General features: G+C 39.1%; 2 protein-coding genes across 6 annotated transcripts in view; one reads left to right on the forward strand and one right to left on the reverse strand.

Annotated features, from left to right (window-relative positions):
• FTO (FTO alpha-ketoglutarate dependent dioxygenase) overlaps positions 1 to 14,842 on the reverse strand; it is a 406,491-nt gene extending 391,649 nt beyond the window's left edge. The window contains exon 1 of one of the 2 annotated variants that reach the window (XM_043988473.1): positions 14,687 to 14,842. In XM_043988473.1, coding sequence (XP_043844408.1) covers positions 14,687 to 14,731 — 45 coding nt within the window. In that variant the 5' untranslated portion in view covers positions 14,732 to 14,842. The remainder of the gene's footprint in view (positions 1 to 14,686) is intronic. The other variant, XM_043988474.1, reaches the window with a different exon arrangement.
• Positions 14,843 to 14,968: 126 nt separating this feature from the next.
• The window catches only part of RPGRIP1L (RPGRIP1 like), a 131,618-nt gene continuing 124,327 nt past the window's right edge, over positions 14,969 to 22,259 (forward strand). For all 4 annotated transcript variants that reach the window (XM_043988469.1, XM_043988472.1, XM_043988468.1 and 1 more), the window contains exons 1-3: positions 14,969 to 15,123; positions 18,702 to 18,886; positions 20,611 to 20,696. In XM_043988469.1, the coding sequence (XP_043844404.1) occupies positions 20,618 to 20,696 (79 nt within the window). In that variant the 5' untranslated portion in view covers positions 14,969 to 15,123; positions 18,702 to 18,886; positions 20,611 to 20,617. The remainder of the gene's footprint in view (positions 15,124 to 18,701; positions 18,887 to 20,610; positions 20,697 to 22,259) is intronic.

The raw sequence follows: 22,259 nt of genomic DNA on the forward strand, positions 1-22,259 counted from the left end.
ATTAACACATTTTCAGTTATAACAAGTAATTTTACAGAGGATTAGTATCTTGATGGTCTGATCAATAGTAGGCACCGCCGCTATTACAGATGAAGAGAAAATTGCCCCTCTGGTAATAAAGTGTGCGTGTCTTCGTTCTCCTTCATTTGCTGAGTCCATTACTGTAATGGTTCCAGCATTAACAGCTGGGGCAATTTAAGCAGCAGGGGTCTGATGAATTTAAAAGCTGGAAACATTCACTAGTCATTCTTTCCTCTATTTCAGTCTGCATATGCAAGTCCTCTGCCTGGCTGGTTCCAATATAAGGATCATGTTTTATGAGAACAATGACTATTATTTCTCAATTATTGTGCCATTAATAGTGTTACCAGCCAATAATGTGACTAAAACAAAAATTGCTGGCAGCATACTGGCTGCTGATTCAGCTAAAAATTACACACTATTTACCTAACTAACAAGCCTGACATGAAAACAGGCTTAAGTCCACACAACCTGCAATGTTTGCATTCATTTGTCCAGTTCTAGTCACCAGTGAAAGAGCATTTCTATCGACATATATGTGTGTATGTGTATAATAGCACATTTTTCCATCTCTTTCTCTTTTTAAAGGCCACATACAGGACAACAGTGAGATAATGGATTGCTGTACATCAAAGAAGGAAATCCATATTAATGCAGTATTGAGACTTTAATCACATCAATTCAGCAGACTGAGCTAAGGTTGTACTATCAGCCTACTTTTTATTACTCTTGTGCCTCAACAATCTTATGATTTGATCACTAAATGAAGGCATCAAAAGGCATACTGAAAGATGATAGGTGAATCAAAATTAGCGATTTCCTGGCCCTCATCAGAAACAGTTCTTACAGCACTCTTTCCACTATCATGAAATTCTAAAACAAAGATAAGTTAGCAATCCTTCCCTGGTTATTCCAATTAAAGTTGGTACTATTTCAACCAGGCTCCTTCCTTTCTACATGGCAGTTCTTCCATTAGTGTGAAGATATTGTGGTCATTTAACTAATAAATAATTTCCAAAGCCAACAGCTGAGAATCGCCAGTAAGGCAATATGGTACACGTTCATGGAACTAATGAGATGCCTACAGCATTTGCTCAAGGCTGTATTCTCTATACTTATAACCAGGGAGAACCAACAGACTTGCAGTGGGGTACGTGCTGGTCTCAGGTGTTTGCAAACTGAATCTTACTACTGCAAATGTCTACCTTCCTCTCATCCTGACCTACTTTAACCTCCTCAGGGAGATTTCTTGTATCCCTTCTCTTAGTCTGTGAAATCCAACAGTACACCAAGGTTATAAGATGATCTCTTAAAACTCATGTTTCTATTTGTAGACTTGACAGAACATATCTAACTAGACTATTTTATTCTCTATCTCTATACAATGGCTTTCCTAGCCAAAAGATAAGTAACAATGACATTGTCTTAAAAATAAAATTTCTTTTGCTCCTAGTGCCAGACATATGATATAAATGGCAAGTAAACAGTGCTTTTGCTATGATTCTCCTTTAAGAAATTTACCATCATTCATAAGCAGGATAATAAATTAGATATGAAGAGTAAATATTATTGATGACTTGAAAAGGAGCACTAGAAAAATATTTATACCAATGTGATAAACAAGGAATTAAAATGGTTAATCAATTTTTAAAACTAACAAACTAATGCAACATATTGGGAATTGTACTGTAAAGTATTCTGAAATCCATAAACACAATGAATCATTTCACGACCTTCCTGATCATGTCCCATCTCTCAGTACCAGATGACCTACTAGAAAACAATAATAAATTCTATTCTTTACCCAAATAAGCATTTTTAAATACAGACACATATATAAGTACTCAATGAGAAAAAGAAGCCATTGCACCAGACATTATTGTCCATCAAAAGGACCAGTCACACTAAGTAACACAATTTCACTGCAAGTGCTAAAGGCTCTTGAATACATGCTATATCACTGACCTGTCAGAGCCCTGAATCCTCTAATTTCTCAACATAGTCTCATCCATTTCCAAAGTCTTTAGCACTCGTTATCCTAAAGGAATCTTAGGACAAAATAATGTAAACAAAGGACTTTATACAATTTAAATGACTACATAATTGTTAGCTATGATAACTGTTAGTATCATCAATTAACATGTTCCCATTTGCCCTTGCAGTCTTAAATCTTGGCCTGGGAATCCCAGACTACATGGTTCAAAATCTTAGGTTCCCTCCCATTTCACCAATCTAAGGAAATACAAGCATCTTTCAGCAGTAACTGGCATATTCAGATTCTCATGGGGATTAGCGATAAAGGAAGAGGTATAGAAGCATCCCTTCCTTTAAACAGACCAAAGTGCTCTGCTGCTAAGAGGTACTTTAAAAAGTCTGCCTAATTGCCTTGAGGGACAGTGATATAATGGACAGAAACCTGGACTTAGAATCAAGAAGAATTAGGTCTGGATCCCATCCCTGACACTGCCTATATAACCTTGGGGAAACCTTTCCACGCTTATGTTTCCTCATCTGTAAAAAGAAAAGAATGACCAGCAAGTACTTCTCAAATTTTTATTTGTTCTGAGTCTTGATGAAGCACTTCCTCAATGCCAGGCACTGTGTGAGCGGATGGGGATACAAAGACAAAAGATTCAAAGAGTTTGCCTTCTAGGAACAATGTAAACACAATCCAGCAAATACAAAATGTACACATGGTAACTAAGCAGAATGCTGGGAGCAGGAGTCACCAGCAATGGGATCAGGAAGACCTCAAGAAAAGCAGCACCTGAGCTGAGCCCTAGGAATTCAAAAAAGGCCACAGGGAATGAGCAGGAGTGTGTGCCAGGCATGGAAGCCAGCTGAGGACTTGTTGTATGTGAGGGACAAGCCAGTCACTTGGTCCAGACAGCGGAGCGTGTAAAGAGGAATAAATGTGTAATAAGCCTGAAGAGGTGCTGCAGCATCACTGAAAAAAGCTTGAAGTGCCAAACAGAGGAGTTTGTCTTTTGTCCTAGAGGCAACAGGAACTTACTTAACAGACAGCTGACACGGCCTTGAGTAAGACACAATATTTCTGACCCTCAGTTTCTTCAATTATAAAATTAGGGGGACTAGATTTTCTCTAAAGTCACCTTCAGGCCTAAAGCCAATTTTTTTTTCATAATTCACTATTAACCTTTGTTATTGTTGTTGTTTTGTCCTTCGTTCTTGAAGACCATGACATCAGAGTGATGTCATGACTTGAAGAGATTTGGATTTAAGTGAGGAAGAGCTGTGTAAAGTCACCAACCTGACTGTCTCCTCCAGAGGCATATGGGTCCAATGGCAAGAGATACAGCAGGACAACTGGAGATGGCCACACTAAAGCATAATCGTCAGAGTTACTAGTTATTTGATTTTATTGGGGTTTTTCCCTCACATTTGGTAAGCTTCAATGCTACTGACTCCCTCCCTACCATTTACTGAATTGCCAGATTTGAGTTTCTTTTCTAAAGATTAAGCAGAGTCGAGTATAAACACACATATCAATGAATAAACATTCTTAAATACTTACCATGTGGCAGGTCCTGTTCTAGCCACAACAAAAATGATGTATTCCCTCCCCTTAAGGAGCTTATATTTAATCAAGAAAGGGAAAAAATAGACATATTTAAGTATATATATAAGTTTGATGGTGGTTTTACTGGACCTATGATTTCATCAGTATGATAGTGAACTCCCCAGAGAGGAAACTCCCTCTAGAAACATGGATCTTTACCTCCTACTGCTAGTAGGAGCTATTTCATTCTTTGTATTCCTATCCCCGGTGCCCTGCAGAGTCCCCGGTATTTTTTTATTTTTTTTTGTGAGGCAATTGGGGTTAAGTGACTTGCCCAGGGTCACACAGCTACTAAGTGTTAAGTGTCTGAGGTCACATTTGAACTCAGGTCCTCTTGAATCCAGGGCCAGTGCTCTATCCACTGCACCACCTAGCTGCCCCAAGTCCCTGGTATTTAATCAATGTTGATTTGTTGATTACTCTAAAACTTAGAGCCTTAGCACCATGCAGAGGCTATTATGTATCTAGGATAGAACATGAACTCAGATCTTTCTGAAACCAAAACTGACTGTTTATTTCAGGCAGACTTTCAAGGGAGGTTAGGAAAGACCTCACAGAGGAAAGAGATATTACTTTAGCCAAGACACAAAAATGGGAGATGGGCTGTCGTATTTGAGGGGCAGCAAGGCCAGGGAGGGTAAAGCAGAGCATGTGGTCCCTTCTTACCTTCCCATTGTTCTTATATGTTACTCCCTCCTCTATCTTGTGGCCTAACCCTCCTGGCTGTTCCCCATACAGGACATTCCAACTGCTGCCTCCATTCTGTCTCTCCATCATTCTTAGATTAATCTCAAGAGCCACCTTCTACATGGTTCCTTTTCTTATCTGCCTGGCTGATAGTAGTACTCTCCAGCCCAAATAAACTGCTTTGTATTCATTTTGTACACATTCATGTGTTTCCTCCATTAGAATGAATGTACCTTGAAGATAGATGCTTTCACTTTTGCTTTTGTATCCTCAAAGGTAAACAGTAAGCACTCAATAAATGCCTATTGCTTACTTAATTGCATAATAGACTGGAAAGGCATTTTGGAATTGGGTGATGAAGGGCTTTACACATGCAGAATGGCAGAGGTTTATTTGTTTTTAGAGAGAAAAAAGAGCCAGTGAAATCTATCTACTGTGTAGAGAAGGGACATGGTAGGTCTGTGAAATCTGCAGCTGCAGCAACAAAACAAACCAGTTACAGAATCACAGAATCATAGATTCATTGATCAAGGCAAAGGACACTAGGGACTGCTGAATTTGCCTAGCCACACCTTTCCACTCTTTCAAAACAGCCTTCCCTATTTGCTGTTTCATCCATAGAATGTCGTCCCTGTTCCCCCTTTAGTGAAAGAGAAGACAAGAAAATGGTCATCTCCTGTGTATATTTGCACTGTTGCAAGGTTTTGTTTTGTCCCAGTGTTGCCCCTATATAACACACAACCAAGACTTTGTTTGGGATTTGGATTCGTGGGCAGCACTACACTGATTCAAGCAGAGCTGTTATTTGAAGGGAGCTGAAAATTGGTAGTGATACACCCATCCAGTTAGACAGCTAGGAGGTACAATGGATAGAGCACTGGGCCTGGAGTCAAGAAGTTCTGAATTAAAATCTGGCCTCAGACACTTACTAGCTGTGTGATCTTGAGCAAGTCATTTAAGCTTGTTTGCCTCAGTTTCCTAACCTGTAAATGAGCTGGAGAAGGAATGGCAAACCACTCCAGTATTTTTGCCAAGAAAACCACAAATGGGGTCATGAAGAATAGGATACAAGTGAAATTACTGAAAAATAACACCAGCACCTGTCCAGTTAGGGTGAGGTTACACTTTGATTTTCTTGTTGTTGTTTATAAGGGGGAAAAAGGTGATTTTTACAGAAACTATGAGAGGAAAAAATTCTATCAAAAGGCTAAATTGATATTTTATTATTCTGAATGCTGAAGTAGAATGTTATATCATAAACTGAAGTACTTGGTCCATTATATCTAAGGCAAGAAAGACAAACTAACCAATTCAAGAATCCCATGAGGTGTGGTAGAAATAACACCAGATTTGGAGACACCAGACTTGGATCAAATTCTGGTTATATGGTCAAATTCCGACTAATCATGTATGTGACCTTGGCCATGTTTATTCTCTGGGTCTCATTTTCTTTATCTACAAAATGAGAAACTGGAATACGTCCATCTCTAAGGTTACTTTTTTCTATTTTTTTTTAATGTAAAACATTACCATATAGTGATTTTATATAAAAAGACTCAAGTAAAAAGAAATGGAAAATAGCACATTTCAGTCTATGTACAATCAATATCAGTTCTTTCTCTGGAGGTGGATAATATGCTTTATCATTAGTCCTTTGGGGTTGTCTTGGATCATTGTATTGCTGAGTAAAGTCATTCACAATTGCTCATAGAACAATAACGCTGTCACTGTGCACAATGTTCTCCTGGTTCTACTCATTTCACTATACATCAGTTCATATAAGTCTTTCCAGGTTTTTCTGAGATCATCCTGCTTGTCATTTCTTATAGCACAATAATATTCCATTACAATCATATACTACAGCTTGTTTAGTCATTCCCCAATTGATGGGCATTCCATTGGTTTCCAATTCTTAGCCACCACAAAGAGTTGCTATAAATGTTTTTTGTAAATTTTTTTTTCCTTTTCTCTTTTTCAGATGTTTCCCTCCATCCTATTCCCTTTCCCATGATATTTACTCTATTATCTATCTTCTTTCAAACCCCCTCAAAAGGGATTTGCTTCTGACCGCCCCTTCCCCCAATCTGCCCTTCCTTCTTTCACCCCTCCCTCCTTATCCCCTTCCCCTCCTACTTTCCTGCAGGGTTAGATAGATTATTCCACCCAAATGAGTATGTATGTTATTCCCTCCTTGAGCCAACTCTGATGAGATTAAGGTCTTTGAGCTGATTCTGATGAGTGTAAAGTTCATTCACTGCCTAGATCTTTCCCCATCTCTCTCCCCACTCCATAAAGCCTTTCCTGCTTCTTTCTGGTGGGATTTCATCCCATTCTACTTCTCCCCTTTCCCCTCCCCCAGTGCAATCCTCTCACCCCTCAATTTTACCCTAAAGATGTCATGATGGGGGCAGCTAGGTGACACACTGGACAAAATACCCACCTGGACCCAGGAGGACCCAAGCCCAAATCTGGCCCCAGTTACAAGACACTCACCCACTGCTTGATCCCGCATGTGTCACCCAACTCCAACCACCCCCCCAAAAAACAAGGATAAACAAAAAATGCATTACAGATATTATCCTTTTATATTCAGTTCAGACCTGTGTCCTCTAAGGGTATTCCTTTCAGCTACCCTAATACTGAGAAAGTTCTTATGAGTTTAACATATTATCTTCTTATGTAAGAATGTACACAGTTTAATCTTTTAATATCCCTCATGATTTCTTTTTCCTGTTTACCTTTTTATGCTTCTCTAGGGTCTTGTATTTGAAAGTCAAAATTTCTATTCAGGTCTTTTCATCACAAATGCCTGAAAGTCCTCATTTTCACTGAAGTCCCATTTTTTTTCCCCTGAAAGATTAAATTTCGTTTTGCAGGGTAGGTGATTTTTGGTTGTAATCCTAATTCCTTTGCCTTCTAGAATATCATATTCCATGCCCCTGATCTTTTAATGTAGAAGCTGCTAGATCTTGTGCTATCCTGACTGTAGCTCCACAGTACTGGAATTGTTTCTTCCTGGCTGCTTGCAATATTTTCTCCTTGACTTGGGAGCTCTGGAATTTGGCTATGATATTCCTGGGAGTTTTCATTTTAGGATCTCTTTCACGAGGTGATCGGTAGATTCTTTCGATTTCTATTTTACCTTCTGCTTCTAGACTATCAGGACAATTTTCCCTGACAATTTCTTGGAAGATGATGGCTGAACTCTTATTTTGTTCATGGTTTCAGGTAGTCTAATGATTTTCAAATTAACTCTCCTGGATCTATTTTCCAGGTCAGCTGTTTTGCCAAAGAGATATTTCATATTGCTCTCTGGTTTTTTTATTCATTTGTATTTGCTTTATTATGTCTTGATTTCTCATAAAGTTATTTGCTTCGATTTGCTCAATCCTAATTTTTAAGCAATGATTTTCTTCAGAGAACTTTTGTACCTCCTTTTCCATTTGGCCAATTTGGCTTTTCAAGCTGTTGACTTTTTTTTCATGACCTTCCTACATCACTCTCATTTCTCTTTCCATTTTTTCCTCTACCTCGCTTACTTTATCTTCAAAGTCCTTTTTGAGCACTTCTATGGCCGGAGACCAATTCATATTTTTCTTGGAAGCTTTGGAAGCAGGAGCCCTGATGTTGCTATCCTCTTCTGAGTGTACACCTTCCTTGTCGCTAAAGAAATTTTCTATGGTCTACATCTTTCTCTGTCTGCTCATCTTGCCCGTCTTTTACTTGACTTTTAACTCCTTCTTAAAGTGGGGCATTGCTTCTAGGATATACTGTCCCAAGCTTCAGGGGGTCCAAGGTGGTATTATTTAAGAAGGGCCAGGTTCTTCACTCGCCTGGCCTATTCCCTGGTCCACAGATAACCCCAACTTGCTAATTAACCAGGCAGCAAAACTGTGTGTGCTGTGGTTGTTATCTCCAAGAGCCTGCTCCCCTCCCCCACCTAGGCCACCACTCAAGCCTACTTCCTGGAGGGGTAAAATACCCAAGTTCTGCCTCAGTGCCAGCAGAAACCCCAGTAATCTCCCTGATCAACTGCTCAGCCCTCTCACCAGACCGTGAGCTTAGTTCCAGACAACACTAGTGATGCAGCAAATTCAGAGGCTCTGGGGTCTCTTTCTCTGGTGAAGCCTGCCTGAAACTAGATCTGTGTCAGCATGACCTCAGGGTTTGGCTCCACTCCCACCCTGACACAGCAGCCCCCTCCTGCCACCCTTCTAAGCTGTCTTTGGCTGGAAAACAATCTCAGCCCATTCTTTTGTGGGTTCTGCTGCTCCAGGAATTGTCCTATGGCATTATTTGGAAGTTTTTTGGAGCAGTCATGAGTTCCAAGAGCTTACTCTATCTCTAAGGTTACTACTCCAAGGTTTACAACCTATGATCCAATGTATCCTGGCTCTGTCGAACTATATGACCCTAAACAAATCACTTCCCCTCCTCTAGGCATCAATTTCTTTATATGTAAAATGAAAGTATGGAGTAGCATGCCTGAAGTAAGGTAGACTCATTTTCCTAAGTTCACATCTGTTCTCAGATACTTACTAGCTTTGTGACCTGGGCAAGTCACTTAACCCATTTGCCTCAGTTCCTCATCTGTAAAATGAGTTGGAAAAGGATATAGGAGGATCTTTGCCAAGAAAATCTGAAATGGGGTCATGAAGAGTCAGACACACCTGAAAAACTACTGAACAAAAAATGAGAATATGGACTAAATGATCACTAAAGTTCATTTCAAATCTAAACTTCAATGATCTAATCATTCTATGAGTGCAAATGAACAAAATCATAGGCCTTTACATTTATCCCTACTACATTCCCTCTTATTGGATATAGCTAATCCATTCTTGCCAGTGGAGATATTTTGAATCCCAACCCTGTCACCTAATGAAAGTGGATGGCTTCTGAAAGACTATACTAGTGAAGTTCAAGTTCTGGGTTTTTTTGTTTGTTTGTTTGTTTGTTTTGCGGGGCAAAAAGGGTTAAGTGACTTGCCCAGGATCGCACAGCTAGTAAGTGTCAAGTGTCTGAAGCCGCATTTGAACTCAGGTCCTCCTGAATCCAGGGCCGGTGCTTTATCCACTGAGCCACCTAGCTGCCCCCAAAGTTCAAGTTCTTACAGATGGCCCCTGGACCCATACTTTTAAAGCCTTTTAATCTTTGTAGTATCTGTAAGAACTTGAACTCTGGGGGCAGCTAGGTGGCTCAGTAGATAAAGCACCGGCCCTGGATTCAGGAGGATCTGAGTTCAAATCCGGCTTCAGACACTTGACACTTACTAGCTGTGTGATCCTGAGCAAGTCACCTAATCCTTGTTGCCCTGCAAAACAAACAAAACAAACAAAACAAACAAACAAACAAAAACATATGGGTCCAGTCATGGGCTTTGTGCCTGTTTTACAAAGACCAACCTAAATTAGATGAAAAAGTTTCATCAACAGAAGATTAGGAAAGGTAAATATTTTTGGTCATAGAAACCCATGAAGATCACCTGTCTAGGCAATGGAGAGGGCTACAATTTTTAACAGCATAGTATAATATAACTACACAAATGGAATAATCAATCGATGCCTTAAGTATTGACCTTGAAATAAAATATTCCAAAAGGAAAAAGACGGAGGAAGACAACCAAAAATAATTTATCCTAAAAAGGTGAGTATAATCACACTAGAGGAAAAATGGATCTTTAATGGAATAGATAATTTTCAAGTATTTCTAATAAAAAGACCAGAGTTCAATAGGAACTTTAAAATGCAATCACAAGAGTCAAGATAAATCTTGAAAGTTAAGTGTATTTGCACCAAATAGAAGAATAATAAAGGATGATGATAAAGTACTGAAATTCTAATAGGGGAAGAAGGGACAAGAGTCCCTTCAGAATCTTAATGTCTTCAAAGGGCATTGAGGGATTTAAATAAGAAAAACATGGGACATGAATGTGGATCAGTTCTGTTTTAAGGGTCTTGAGAGAAAAGAGAAGAGAGGGTAAAAAAGAATATACTAGTATAGAAAAGAGGAAAAGGGGGAGCAGAACTTGCTATTTTTCATAACTGGAATACATGAGAAGAGTCTACAAACATAGATGAAGAAGTGAAAGGAGCAGCCATCAGATAAACCTCACTTTGATATGTAACAAAGGAAGGTTGAACACACAAGCACAGGTGTGCTTATGCACATTCAACTCAACAGGAAAACAAGTAGCAATAAGGGATGAGTTGGGAGTGTGAGTGAAATTTTCCGCACCCCTTAGATTTAAGTGATTTAACTATGGTAATAATGATTATATTAACTAAACTTGTGATTTAATCTATTTAGATATTTTTAATGGATTAGGTAAGATAGATGTTAGTACGGCTAGACCAATCAGGAATACTCACCTACGGAAGTTGGTAGGACCACATAAAGAACCACATGCTTCAGTTGTGGCAGCATCTGTTTATGGCTCTTCCTCACTACTTTGCTTGTATTTTGTGGTTCTTCTTTTAGATACGAACTACTCTTATTGAATTAAGTGGTTTTTCTACTAGATATGCCCTATTTTGATTATGTTGTGCATCTAAAAATAGTATTATATAAATACCTTTAAGCCCTGGTTAAGTATAAATACCATTTCCTGGCTCTGCTCAGGGTCTTTGGGTCCTAGACCTGAAACTGGCCTTATTGTGAGACAGGTATCCTCTCTCAATAAACCTATTTCCTATGGCTTGTAGACTTCGCTCTTTCTTTTCCTTCATCAGACTTAGAAATTTTCACGACAGAAGGGAAAGATAACTATAGGGAAGGAATATATTAGCAAGGAAAATAAACTTTCTGATCCTGAAGAGAAGATTAAAAGGGAGAAAAAAAAGAACTAAAATTTGAAGGAGTGCCCACCAATAGGGGAACTGCTGAAGAAACTGTGATGATGAATATATGGAATATTATGCCACCAAAAAAATTACAAAAGATAAGATTTCAGAAAATCTTGGTTAGTATCAACTAATGCAGAATGAAGTGAATAAAACCAGGAAAACAACTTATACTAGGATATCAACTTTGAAAGACTTGAGAAATCTGATTAATGCAATGACCAATCATATCTCCAGAGGTCTTAACCGTCCACCTCTGATAGAGAGATGATGGATTCCAATTTGCAGAAAGAGGCATGCATTTTTAGACAGGGCCATTTGGTGTATTCATTTTCCTTGACTATGCTTGCTATAAGCCTTTTTTTTTCTTTTTTTTTTAATGGAGTGGGGTTATGAGGAAGCAGGATTAACAATAATGATGCCAAAAAAGAGAGACACTGAACCTTTTTTTAATGCAGAGAAGAGAATACAAGGCCTTGGTAGTGGAACTAGATTACCTTGGAAATCCCTTTTAACCCTAAAAATGTATAAAGATAATATATGCAAAGCACTATGCAAACTTTAAAAAATATATACATGTATATGTTAGCAATTATTATTAAAAACCTATGATTGTGGGATTCAGAGAACATAATTATAACTTCAGGGGTTTAGAGCACTTATAGTGCAAAAGAATGACACTAGATCGAAGCAGAACAGTGGAAAGAGTGCTGGACTAGCAGTTAGTTAGATATGAATTCAAATTCAGCCTTGGACACTAGCTGTGTGATTCTGGGCAAGGCATTTAATTTCTGTCTGCCCAAGTTTCCTCAGCAGCAAAATGGAGATGATAATAATAATTTACCTCACAGGATAGTTATGAAGATAAAATAAGATCATTGTAAAGCACTCTACAAAACCTTAAAATACTATATAAATTCTAGCTATTATTATTATGTTCAAACACAAATCATCACATATGCAAAGAATACTCCACATTGACAAAAGTATGGTAATTGATGATGACATCAAGAGAAGAAATTAAAAAATATCATATGACATAGGAAACAAGTGGCAAAAGGCCTAAGAGACAGTATGAATGATCACTGTTGATTAGAGAAATGCAAATTAAAACAACTCTGAGGTACTACCTCATACCTATCAGATTAGCTAATATGACAAAAAAAAAAAGGAAAATGATAAGTGTTGGAGATGTGAGAAAATTGGAACACTAATGTTGGTGGAATTTTGAAGTGATCCAACCATTCTGGAAAGCAATTTGGAACTATACCCCAAAGGCTATAAAACTGTGCATATCCTTTGACCCAACAATACCACTAATGGGTCTACATCCTAAAGAGATCATAAAAAAGAGAAAAGGTCTCATATGTACAAAAATATTTATAGCTTCTTTTTTGTAGTGGCAAAGAATTGGAAATCGAGGAGATGCCCAACAATTGGGGAATGGCTGAACAAGTTATAGTATATGAATGGAATGGAATACTATTGTGCCATAAGAAATGATGAACGGGCAGATATCAGAAAAACCTGGAAAGACTTACATGAACTGATGCTGAGTGAAATGAGCAGAACCAGATCATGGTACACAGTAACAGAAACATTGTGTGATGATCAACTGTGATAGACTTAGCTCTTCTCAGCAATGGAATGATCCAAGACAATTCCAAAAGATTCATTATAAAAAATGCTCTCCACATCCAGAAAAAAAAAACAACACAAAACTATGGAGTCTGAATGCAGATCAAAGCATGCTATTTTCACTTATGTTATTGCTGTTGTTATGTTTCTTGTGTGTTTTTTCCTTTTGTTCTGATTCTTCTCTCACAACATGAGTAACATGAAAATATGTTTAACATGATTTTAATGTATAACCTAAATCAGATTGCTCGCTGGCTTTGGAGGGGGGAGGGAAGGGGAAGAAGGGAGGAAAATTTTGAACTCAAAATCTTACAAAAATGAATGTTGAAAACTATCTTCACATGTAATTGGAAAAAATAAAATAAAATACTATTTTTAAAGGATATGAATGGACCTGATAGATTAGAACTCTGCTTCACTATACAAAATGAAAATCGGGCAATAACCTCTAGACCTGGGTCCCCTTGCAATGGCTGCAGGAGGGCTACTTCACCTAGTACTCAAATTTCAATGTACCATAATTACTAAAAAGCATTTACCAGATACTTAGGTAAACATACTATTGTCAAAGACATTCTAATTTTTATGATTTCATTACAAAGCAGATTCATAAGGACCTCAGCATAAAATATTCTTACTTGTAAGTAGCTTCAGGGCATGGACAGCAATCAAAGACAAGCTCAACATACCACCCTGAGTGAATTTCAAAGATTTACACAAATACAGAGGCTGTCTTCAAGAGCTTTCCTAATTAACAATATCAGCAACAAAGTAAATAAACGCTTTCAATGAAGCCAGAGGACTTAGGTTCGAGTCCTGACACCTTCTAATATCTAGAAACACTGGCCACCTTTTTTTTTATGGGGGGGGGCAGGGCAATGAGGGTTAGGGGACTTGCCCAGGGTCACACAGCTAGTAAGTGTCAAGTGTCTGAGGCCGGATTTGAACTCAGGTCCTCCTGAATCCAGGGCCGGTGCTCTATCCACTGCCTAGCTGCCCCCAACACAGACCTTCTTGCTGTTCCTCCCCTAGGGCTTTCTTATCTCTTAACTGGGTTCCTATTCACTGGCTGTCCCCCAAGCCTGAAAGCTTTCCCTCTTCTCCTCTGCCTATGGACTTCCCCTTTCTATGAAGGAGGTATTTCCAGGTCCCACTGCTACAGCCTTCCTCTAAGATGACCTTCCATCTCTTGTATTCTACCGTTTTTTGCAATGTCTTCTTCCCCATTAGAATGTGAGCTCCTTGAGGACAGGGACTGACACGGCTTTCGCCTTTCTTTGAATCCCCAGAGTTTAGCACACAGTGCTGGGCATCTGGGAATAGCTTAATAATTGTATGTCAACAAACTGGTGACTATGGCTAAGTCACCGTCCTTCCTTTCTTAGGCCTCAATTTCACCATCTGTAAAATGGGGTGGGGATGGGGTACATTAGAGAATTTCTAATGTTCCATCCTGCCCTAAAGCCCTCTGCACAAAATCTGCATTTTCCAGGAAAGCTGGTACAAATACGGACCTCATGGGGTTTTTATCTTCATTAAGATTTCACTAGGGCTGCCAGTGAGGAAAGGAGGATGAAGAGGGTGCTACAGGACAGAAGAGACACTGAGGCAGTGACGCCCCCAATGCTCGCAGGGAGCCAGCGGCCAGCAGCCACGTGTCCGGACGCCCAGTGGGGGGCCGGGAGAGCTTCTTCACCGGACAACTAACATTAGCTCCAAGCCAGCATCGTCCCTTCCAGATTCCGCGACCCCCTGGTACAGCTCCTCACGGTTGCGCAGCGTCGTCGTCGTCATCCTCCTCCTCCTCCTCCATCTCCTCCTCCCAACCCCCTGGGCCGCCCCCTGCAACCCCAGCTCTTCAGTCCCAGCTCCTGGCCTGGCCCTAAACCCCGCCCCTGACCCAGGCAAGATTCCCTACCTTTGCTTCCCGCTCTTGCTCACTAGAGCCTTCGATTCGTTTCATGCCTCCGCTGCCTCCGCCGCAGCGGGCCGGTTTTTCTCGCTTCCCAGTCCCCCCGCCTCCTTGGTAGTTCTCTCCGCATACTCCTCCTGCCAGGTGTCGCTTTCAACAGGAACTGAGAGAACTACGATTCCCAGGATGCATCACGTCGAGAACATGGGCGAGGATCGCAGGAAGAGCAGCGGTAGCACCTGGTGCTGCAACTTTGGACAATGTAGTCCACTTTTTTGAGTACGACAAGGGGGAGACGCCCAGAAAGAACTACATTTCCCAGCGGGAAGTTGGAAAGGCCTCTTTGCCTCGTTTCCTCCGGGTTTTTCTAGCCATCAAGCGGAAGCGATGTGGGCGCTATAGCAACGGTAGCTGGCGGCCTTGGCGCCTAAGAGAGAATTGGGGTGAGTACTGGGTGATGGGAGAAGGGAAGCCTTTTGTCGCCGCTCCTCTTGAGAAGAGAGTGCACGAAGGATTGGGATCACGCTTCCCATTTAGAAGAGGCCTCGAGCCCACTCCTGGGTCTCCCCAGCATCTTTGTTTCTGGGACCGGTTCCAACCTGCCAGCTCCCCATCCCCGACTGGAGGCCTGGTGCCCTTTCCCTTCCTGAACTGGGAGCTGAAATCTCATGGATAAGTAATAGTGACGTTGATAATCATTAATTAGGTTCGGCCATGGTATAATAGTTCAGGACGTCATCACTTCTCGCCTGGATAATTGCTCTTCCTGCATCCAGCTCTCCAATCCATCCTCCACACAACTCCCAAATTGTTCATCCTAAAGAACAGGTTGAACCATGTCAACCCCCCAGCTCAAGAATCTTCAGTGGCGATACCCATTGTCTCCAGGATAAAATATAAACTGGCTCTAGAATGACAAATTGCTCCCCTCACACGTTATTCCCCCCTTCCCAAAAACTGGCCTGCTTGCTGTTCTCATACACAGTTTCAGTCAGTGGTGCCTCTCCTAACTTCACCTACAATTCTTGAACCTCAAATAGTTAAGGCTCAGCTTAAATAATAACTTTTTTCAAGAAGCCTTTCCTGACCCTCCCCCAATTATTAGTGCCTCCCTCCCATTTATTTATGTTTTATCTTACTTATCTATGTACCTGTTGTTGTGTATACAGGAAGTTCTTTGAGGGCAGGAACTATATCCTCAGTACTTAACACAGTGCCTAGCACATAGTATACACTGAAAAAATACTTGTTTGTTGATTATTTAATCTAGTCCAACCAATGCTTAAGCAAGAATTCTCTTTAAAACATAACAAGTATTGGGGCAGCTAGGTGGCACAGTGGATACAGCACCGGTCCTGGAGTCAGGAGTACCTGAGTTCAAATCTGGCCTCAGACACTTACTAGCTGTGTGACCCTGGGCAAGTCACTTAACCCCAATTGCTTCACTAAAAACAAACAAAACAAACAAAAAAAACCATAACAAGTATTCACCCAGCCTCTGCTTGAACACCAGTGGTGAGAGGGAACCCAACTACATCATAACTCCTTCTCCATTTATGTAGCTATAGTTTTAAGTAAGTTTTCCTTAAACTGAATCTAAATATGCAGCTCAGAAAAATCTGCCAGTTACACGTCCTTCTGCCCTTCGGGGCTAAGAAGTATAGATCTCATCTTTATTGCCCTTCAAATACTTTTAAATGACTCTCATGTCCTTTCTAAGTCTTTTGTAAACTAAACATTCTCAGTTCTTTCAGCTGATCCCCATGTGACATGGTTTTGAGGACTTTCAGTATCCTAGTCACCTTCTTCTGGATTCTTTCCTAAATAAGTGGTGCTCAGAACTGAGCCCAGTACTCCAGATATGGTATGATCAATGCAAAATGCCATAAGACTCTCACCTGCTGCATTCCAGATACTATACCTAAGATCCCGTTAAGTCTTGTGACTCACATTGAGTGATTATTCTTGTTAACCTTTTCATTAATTCAACAATATTAAGTATTTACTGTGTTTAGAGGGCTATACAGGGTTCTGGAGGAAAATACATTGTTTAGATAAGATATGGTTTCTTTCAAAAGAGCTTAAATTCTAGTTAGAGGATAAATTGCAAACACATAACACTAAAATACAATTAACTGAATTAGAGATTGGGGTGGAGAGGGAAGTACTTTGTGAAATCTAAGAGGAAATGTTCATTGGAGAAAGGGCATATCAAAGGAGGGATGGCATTTGAGCTGTGCCCGAATGGATGTTTAAGGATTCAAGGACAAAAGAAGGGAAGGGAAGACATCCAGGCATAAGGAACACTTTGAATAAAAGCACCAATATAGGAAAGAAGAGTGTGTTCATATGTAAAGAGTAATCCAGGTAGTAAAGTGTGATTGATGGGGAGATAAGAGATTAGACTGCTTTTAAAGGTTAGAGTAGCACCAGATTATACAGGTCCTCAAATACCATACAGAGGGTTCTGATCTTTATTCACTAGAGAATCACTGAGGATTTTTGAGTAAAGGGGCAATATATAATACAATCACGTCAGTAGAAACTACAGTGAGGACACAATTATTAAAACTGGTAAAATTCATTTTCCATATTAGGGAAATTTAGTTTAACAAAATCTATTACGCATTTACTATATAGGAAGCATTAGAATACAAAGGTGAAAAATGGCAAAACTCTTCCACACACAGAATGAAGAAGATGTGGGGATATGGCATGTCCAGATATGTATAACAAGGCAAAGTTGTCTGGTGAGGTCCTATGAGAAGTTTGAGGATCACTTTCACTTTTCCCTAGGGATCAGGTTATAAGAAAGTGAGAGAAGGTTTAGGGTAAGAAGTGATATCTGAATTGATGCCTTGAAGAAAGGAAACAACTTCAACAAGTGGAAATATATCAGCTATCTATTCTACCAACTAAAAAAAGACATGAACAAAGGCTGAGAGATAGGAGAAGGCAAGATAAAAACCAGGAATAGAGTAGTTAAGTTTGGGATACATATAAAAAAGAGCATTATAATATCATGAGATAAAGGTAAACTGGCGTAAACTAGAGTATGGAGAGCCAGAAATGCCATGGTCAGAAGTTTCAAGTTAATTTAGTAGGCAGTGTGGAGCCACTGAAAGTTTCTGAGTAGAGGATGGCAATCAATCAATAAGGATTTGTGCCAGGCATAATGTTAGTAATTGGGGGACAAAAAAATGAAACAGTCCCTGCCCTCAAGGAGCTTACCTTCTATCAGGGAAAACAATATGTAGAGAAGTAAATACAAGGTAAAAGAGCAGGGTGAGGAGGCACTCGCAATTAGAGAGAATCAGAAAAGGCTTCATGTAGAAGGCAGCACTTAAGCCTAACTGTATGAGACTAGGAGTTCTAATGAAGAGAGACTGCATTCAGGGAGCAGCATGTACAAGGAGGGCTTGGAGACAAGAGATGGAATGTCACGTGTGAGGAAAAGAAAGTAAGCCATTTTGGTTGGACCTCAGAATATTTGAGGGCATAATAGGTAATAAGCCTCAAAAATTAAACTGGAGACAGATTTTTTTCCAACAGTACCAAACAGAGGAGTTTGTATCTTAGTCTAGAAGATTAATAGGGAACCGTAGGATTGTTTTGGTCAGGAGAATCACATGGTCAGACCTATACTTTAGAAATAGAACTTTGGCAACAGCGTGGAAGAGACTCAAAGGGGAGAGACTCAAAGCAAGGAGAACAATTAGAAGGCAATTACAATAATTCAGGCAAGAAGCAACGAGGTACTAAATGATTGCTTGAGCTAGGGTAGTCGTAGTCAGTGGAGAGAGGGAGGGAGATGTGAGAAATGTTACGGAGGTACAATTGACAATACTTGTAAACTAATTGGATTCGGGAGCTCAGGGAGGAGTGGCAGTGTGAGAAAAAGAGGAGTGGAAGATAATTGTATGATTGCAAACCTAGGTCAGTGGAAGAATGTTACCTTTTGCTGTGAATCAGTGAGGAGTCAAGGTAGTCTGTAGTCACTTTCTTTCTGTTGTTTCTGCAGCTTGGAGCTGGGATAGATCCTGGGGTGATCAGTTGGAGATACAGAACAGAGGCAAGATGTGGAACAGTGCAGGACCAGACCGTACTGAAACTAGATGGGAATGGTTGCTGCCATGAAAAACCCTCTGGTTGCAGCAACACCAACATTTTCCTCATTTTATCCAACTGCTTGCTGAACCAATAACAGTGAGTTCTGAACCTATAATCCCTTCCTTGATTCTCTTGCACTGAGGGTCAAGGGAGACAAGACAATTAGAGGAGAATCCTATGACTCATATGCAGTTATTTATTGTGTTTCAGTAAATCAGATGGCCTAGAAGGATTCTGGGTTTAAATCTGTCTCTACCATTTACTGCCTATGTATATAGTATGACTTAACCTCTGTGGGCCTCATTTTCCTCATCTATATAAAATAAAGGGATTGGACTACATGACTTCAGAGGTGCTTTCCAGATTTAAAACCATGATCCTATTTTATATTTGGTGAATAACTGAATTGCCACTCACCACAGGGAGACTTGAAATGTCATCCTTCTCACAGGTGTATAGAGAGATATTTCACATTTTTGTAACTTACAAATCTACAGTCTGAGGGATTTGGTCTTTCAAGCAGCTACCTTTACAATGGAAGAGGCCTTCAGGGAAAGTGACACTATGCTATATTATGTGTCAGATAAAATGTTTTAAACCAGAATTTTTATTTAGATGTTTTCCCCATGTATAGCATGTTTGTAACCTTTTTTCAAAAAGCAAATTGTCATCAGTACTTTTGTATTACACCATTTTTAAATCCTAGTATTGGGGCAGTGGATAGAGCACTGGCCCTGGATTCAGGAGGACCTGAGTTCAAATCCAGCCTTAGACACTTAACACTTCCTAGCTGTGTGATCCTGGGCAAGTCACTTAACCCCAATTGCCTCACCCCCCCCCCAAAAAAAAATCCTAGTGTTGAGGAAATTAAGACCACAAGGGAACTATTTGACTAGTCAACTTACTTTGAAAATTTCTTACACTTTGGTTGAATTTGTGTGACTTTTATATATTAGTTGGCATCCATCAATCAGTATTTGCTTAGCCCCTACTATGTGCTTAATTTCATGGCATATACCTTTTCTAGAGGAAATTCACTTTAAAAGAAAAAGTGAAAATTCTTTTATGGATTATAACTGAAATTATTTGTGATTCACCAGTACTCTAGACTTAGCAGAAAAATTAGGGTGTTTTGCTTTTCTAGATCCTTTCCAGTGGCAATTTCCAATGTTCCACAAACCTCCCAAGTATGAATAATAATACCATTATTTAATTCAATGAGTACAAGTCATTCATTGCCATCTACAAAAAAAAGGAAAGATATGGTGTTACCAGCTATAAGACAGAAACTTTATTTCTTTGTTTTATGTTTTGTTTTAATCAGCTAGAACTCCTTTACCTTTTGGTTGGAAATTTGGGGGACCAAACTGTACTAGAAGCTACGGCAGGACCAAATGAAAAGATTTATGAAACCTCCATCTTTAAAATTAATAGCATCCATGCAGTACGGTATAAACACAGTTTTCTAAGATTTTTGTTTTGCTTGTTGTTGGGGTTTTTAAAAAATGTTTTGTTTTAAGTTGAGTTTGGGAATGGAGGAATATGGCAGGAAGAATAGGGAAGAGAGAAGATTAATGGACTAACCTTATTTCATTTCCTAAGCAAATTATAGGAGGCACTATTGAAAGGAATATGTTCTTCATGATTAAATGAAGTATTTTGTTTAGAATGGAAGCTTTCATCTTCTAGGAGCAACATATGTAGGGCAACAAGATGTCTATTAAAGCTCTTGCCTTGTTTTTATTAAATTTATTTGGCTCATTCATTTTGTATAGTGGATAGTTTAGATGGAGATTTTATTTGAATTTTCTTATCCACAGATAGATCATGTCTAGTCCCACTGATGAGACTGCCGGAGACCTGCCTGTGAAAGATACAGGTCCACGACTCCTTGGAGGATTGAAAGGTTTGACCAGCTGTTATTAGTTTATAGTCATGAAATTCGATCACTGGTTTCTTTACTTCTAATCTTAAAGTTTTCCTGTTATTCATATAGACAAAAGAGTTTTAAGTAACAATGCAAATCTAAGTTAGACTTGGCCCAAAAAATGGAAGTGAGAAATAAGATGTAGTTTTCTTGTATACATCAGGTATTAGCTGTTCACAGAAAAAGTAAAGAAGAATTGTAAATCATCTTTTAAAATATATCAGTATGTAATAAACATAAGGTATCAAGCCTTAAAACTGAATTGCCTGGTTCGCATCACATCCACTATTAAAATGTATCTTTCTGTTTAACTTTAATGAGGGGAGAAATGCCATATTCTTTAAATTTGCCTTTTAAGTAGAGCATCTTAAAGTGACTTGTTTATTCAAATGATAGTGAGTTTTCACAATCAAATTAATATACATTCTGGAAATCTTTTTCTTGATCCTTTCATCACTCATTGGTTTAATATAGATATTTTTCCAAAAAGAAAAAAAGGGGCAGCTTTGAGAACAATTTAAAACTTTGAAAACAATTTAAAACTCGTTCTTTGATTTGTATACACAGCATGTCAGCCATTTTGTCCTACTGACTGACTCTTTATTGACCAGGCTAAGAATTCAAAATGTATTCTCTTATGAGCTCTTGTTATGTTGGCATTTTAATTTTTCCTTAGCATTGATTGTCTTCTTTTATATGAAAAGAGTATAACTAGCCACATTGAAGATTAATAAATCTGATTACAAAGGAAAGACAACAAATGCCTCAAGGAAATTGTCATTTTAGTCAGTGAAGATGGAAGTTTTTGGAATGAATTTTTAGATGTTACTATTATTGGTATTAAATCCCATGGGAGTATATGATGCCTTATATAACTAATAAAATCATCTCTAAACAAATTTAGGTGGGTTTTTTAAGCTTTAATATGGGATTAATAATTTGTCCTACTTCATTAATCTTGTGAGGACTACTAAAAGTACTTTATACAGATTTGAAGAGATGTCATATGCATATGGCAACAAATAATATTAGAAATTTTCTGAAATAAACATGATGGCTTGTAGAATGATAATTTGAGGCAGTCTTTTCAGTGAAACTTATGGACAAGTTTTCCTAATTGTTTTGGTCTAGGTCAATTGGGGGGGGGGCGGGGCAATGAAGATTAAGTGACTTGCCCAGGGTCACACAGCTAATAAGTGTCAAGTGTCTGAGGCCAGATTTAAACTCAGGTCCTCCTGAATCCAGGGTCAGTGCTTTATCCACTGTACCACTTAGCTGACCCCTCTAGGTCAAACTATTTAACTTTTTTTTTTTTTTATAGAACCAGTTCCCACAGTTGTCTGCTCATATAAGTGTTCTGTGATAGCTCTTAAGTCTGTAAAAAAGAATGTTTCAAGTGTCCTTTTTAAATTTAACTCTTTCAACATTATTCATGTATGTGGGGGAAATTTTTATTATTCCTAATGAGTGAACAGCATTATTATAGTCTTATAATTTCTAGATTCTATTCCTAAATTTAACAATATCTATTATTGTGATACT

The sequence above is a fragment of the Dromiciops gliroides genome, chromosome 2 (genome assembly GCF_019393635.1).
Source record: "Dromiciops gliroides isolate mDroGli1 chromosome 2, mDroGli1.pri, whole genome shotgun sequence".
In the NCBI taxonomy this organism is placed as follows: domain Eukaryota; kingdom Metazoa; phylum Chordata; class Mammalia; order Microbiotheria; family Microbiotheriidae; genus Dromiciops; species Dromiciops gliroides.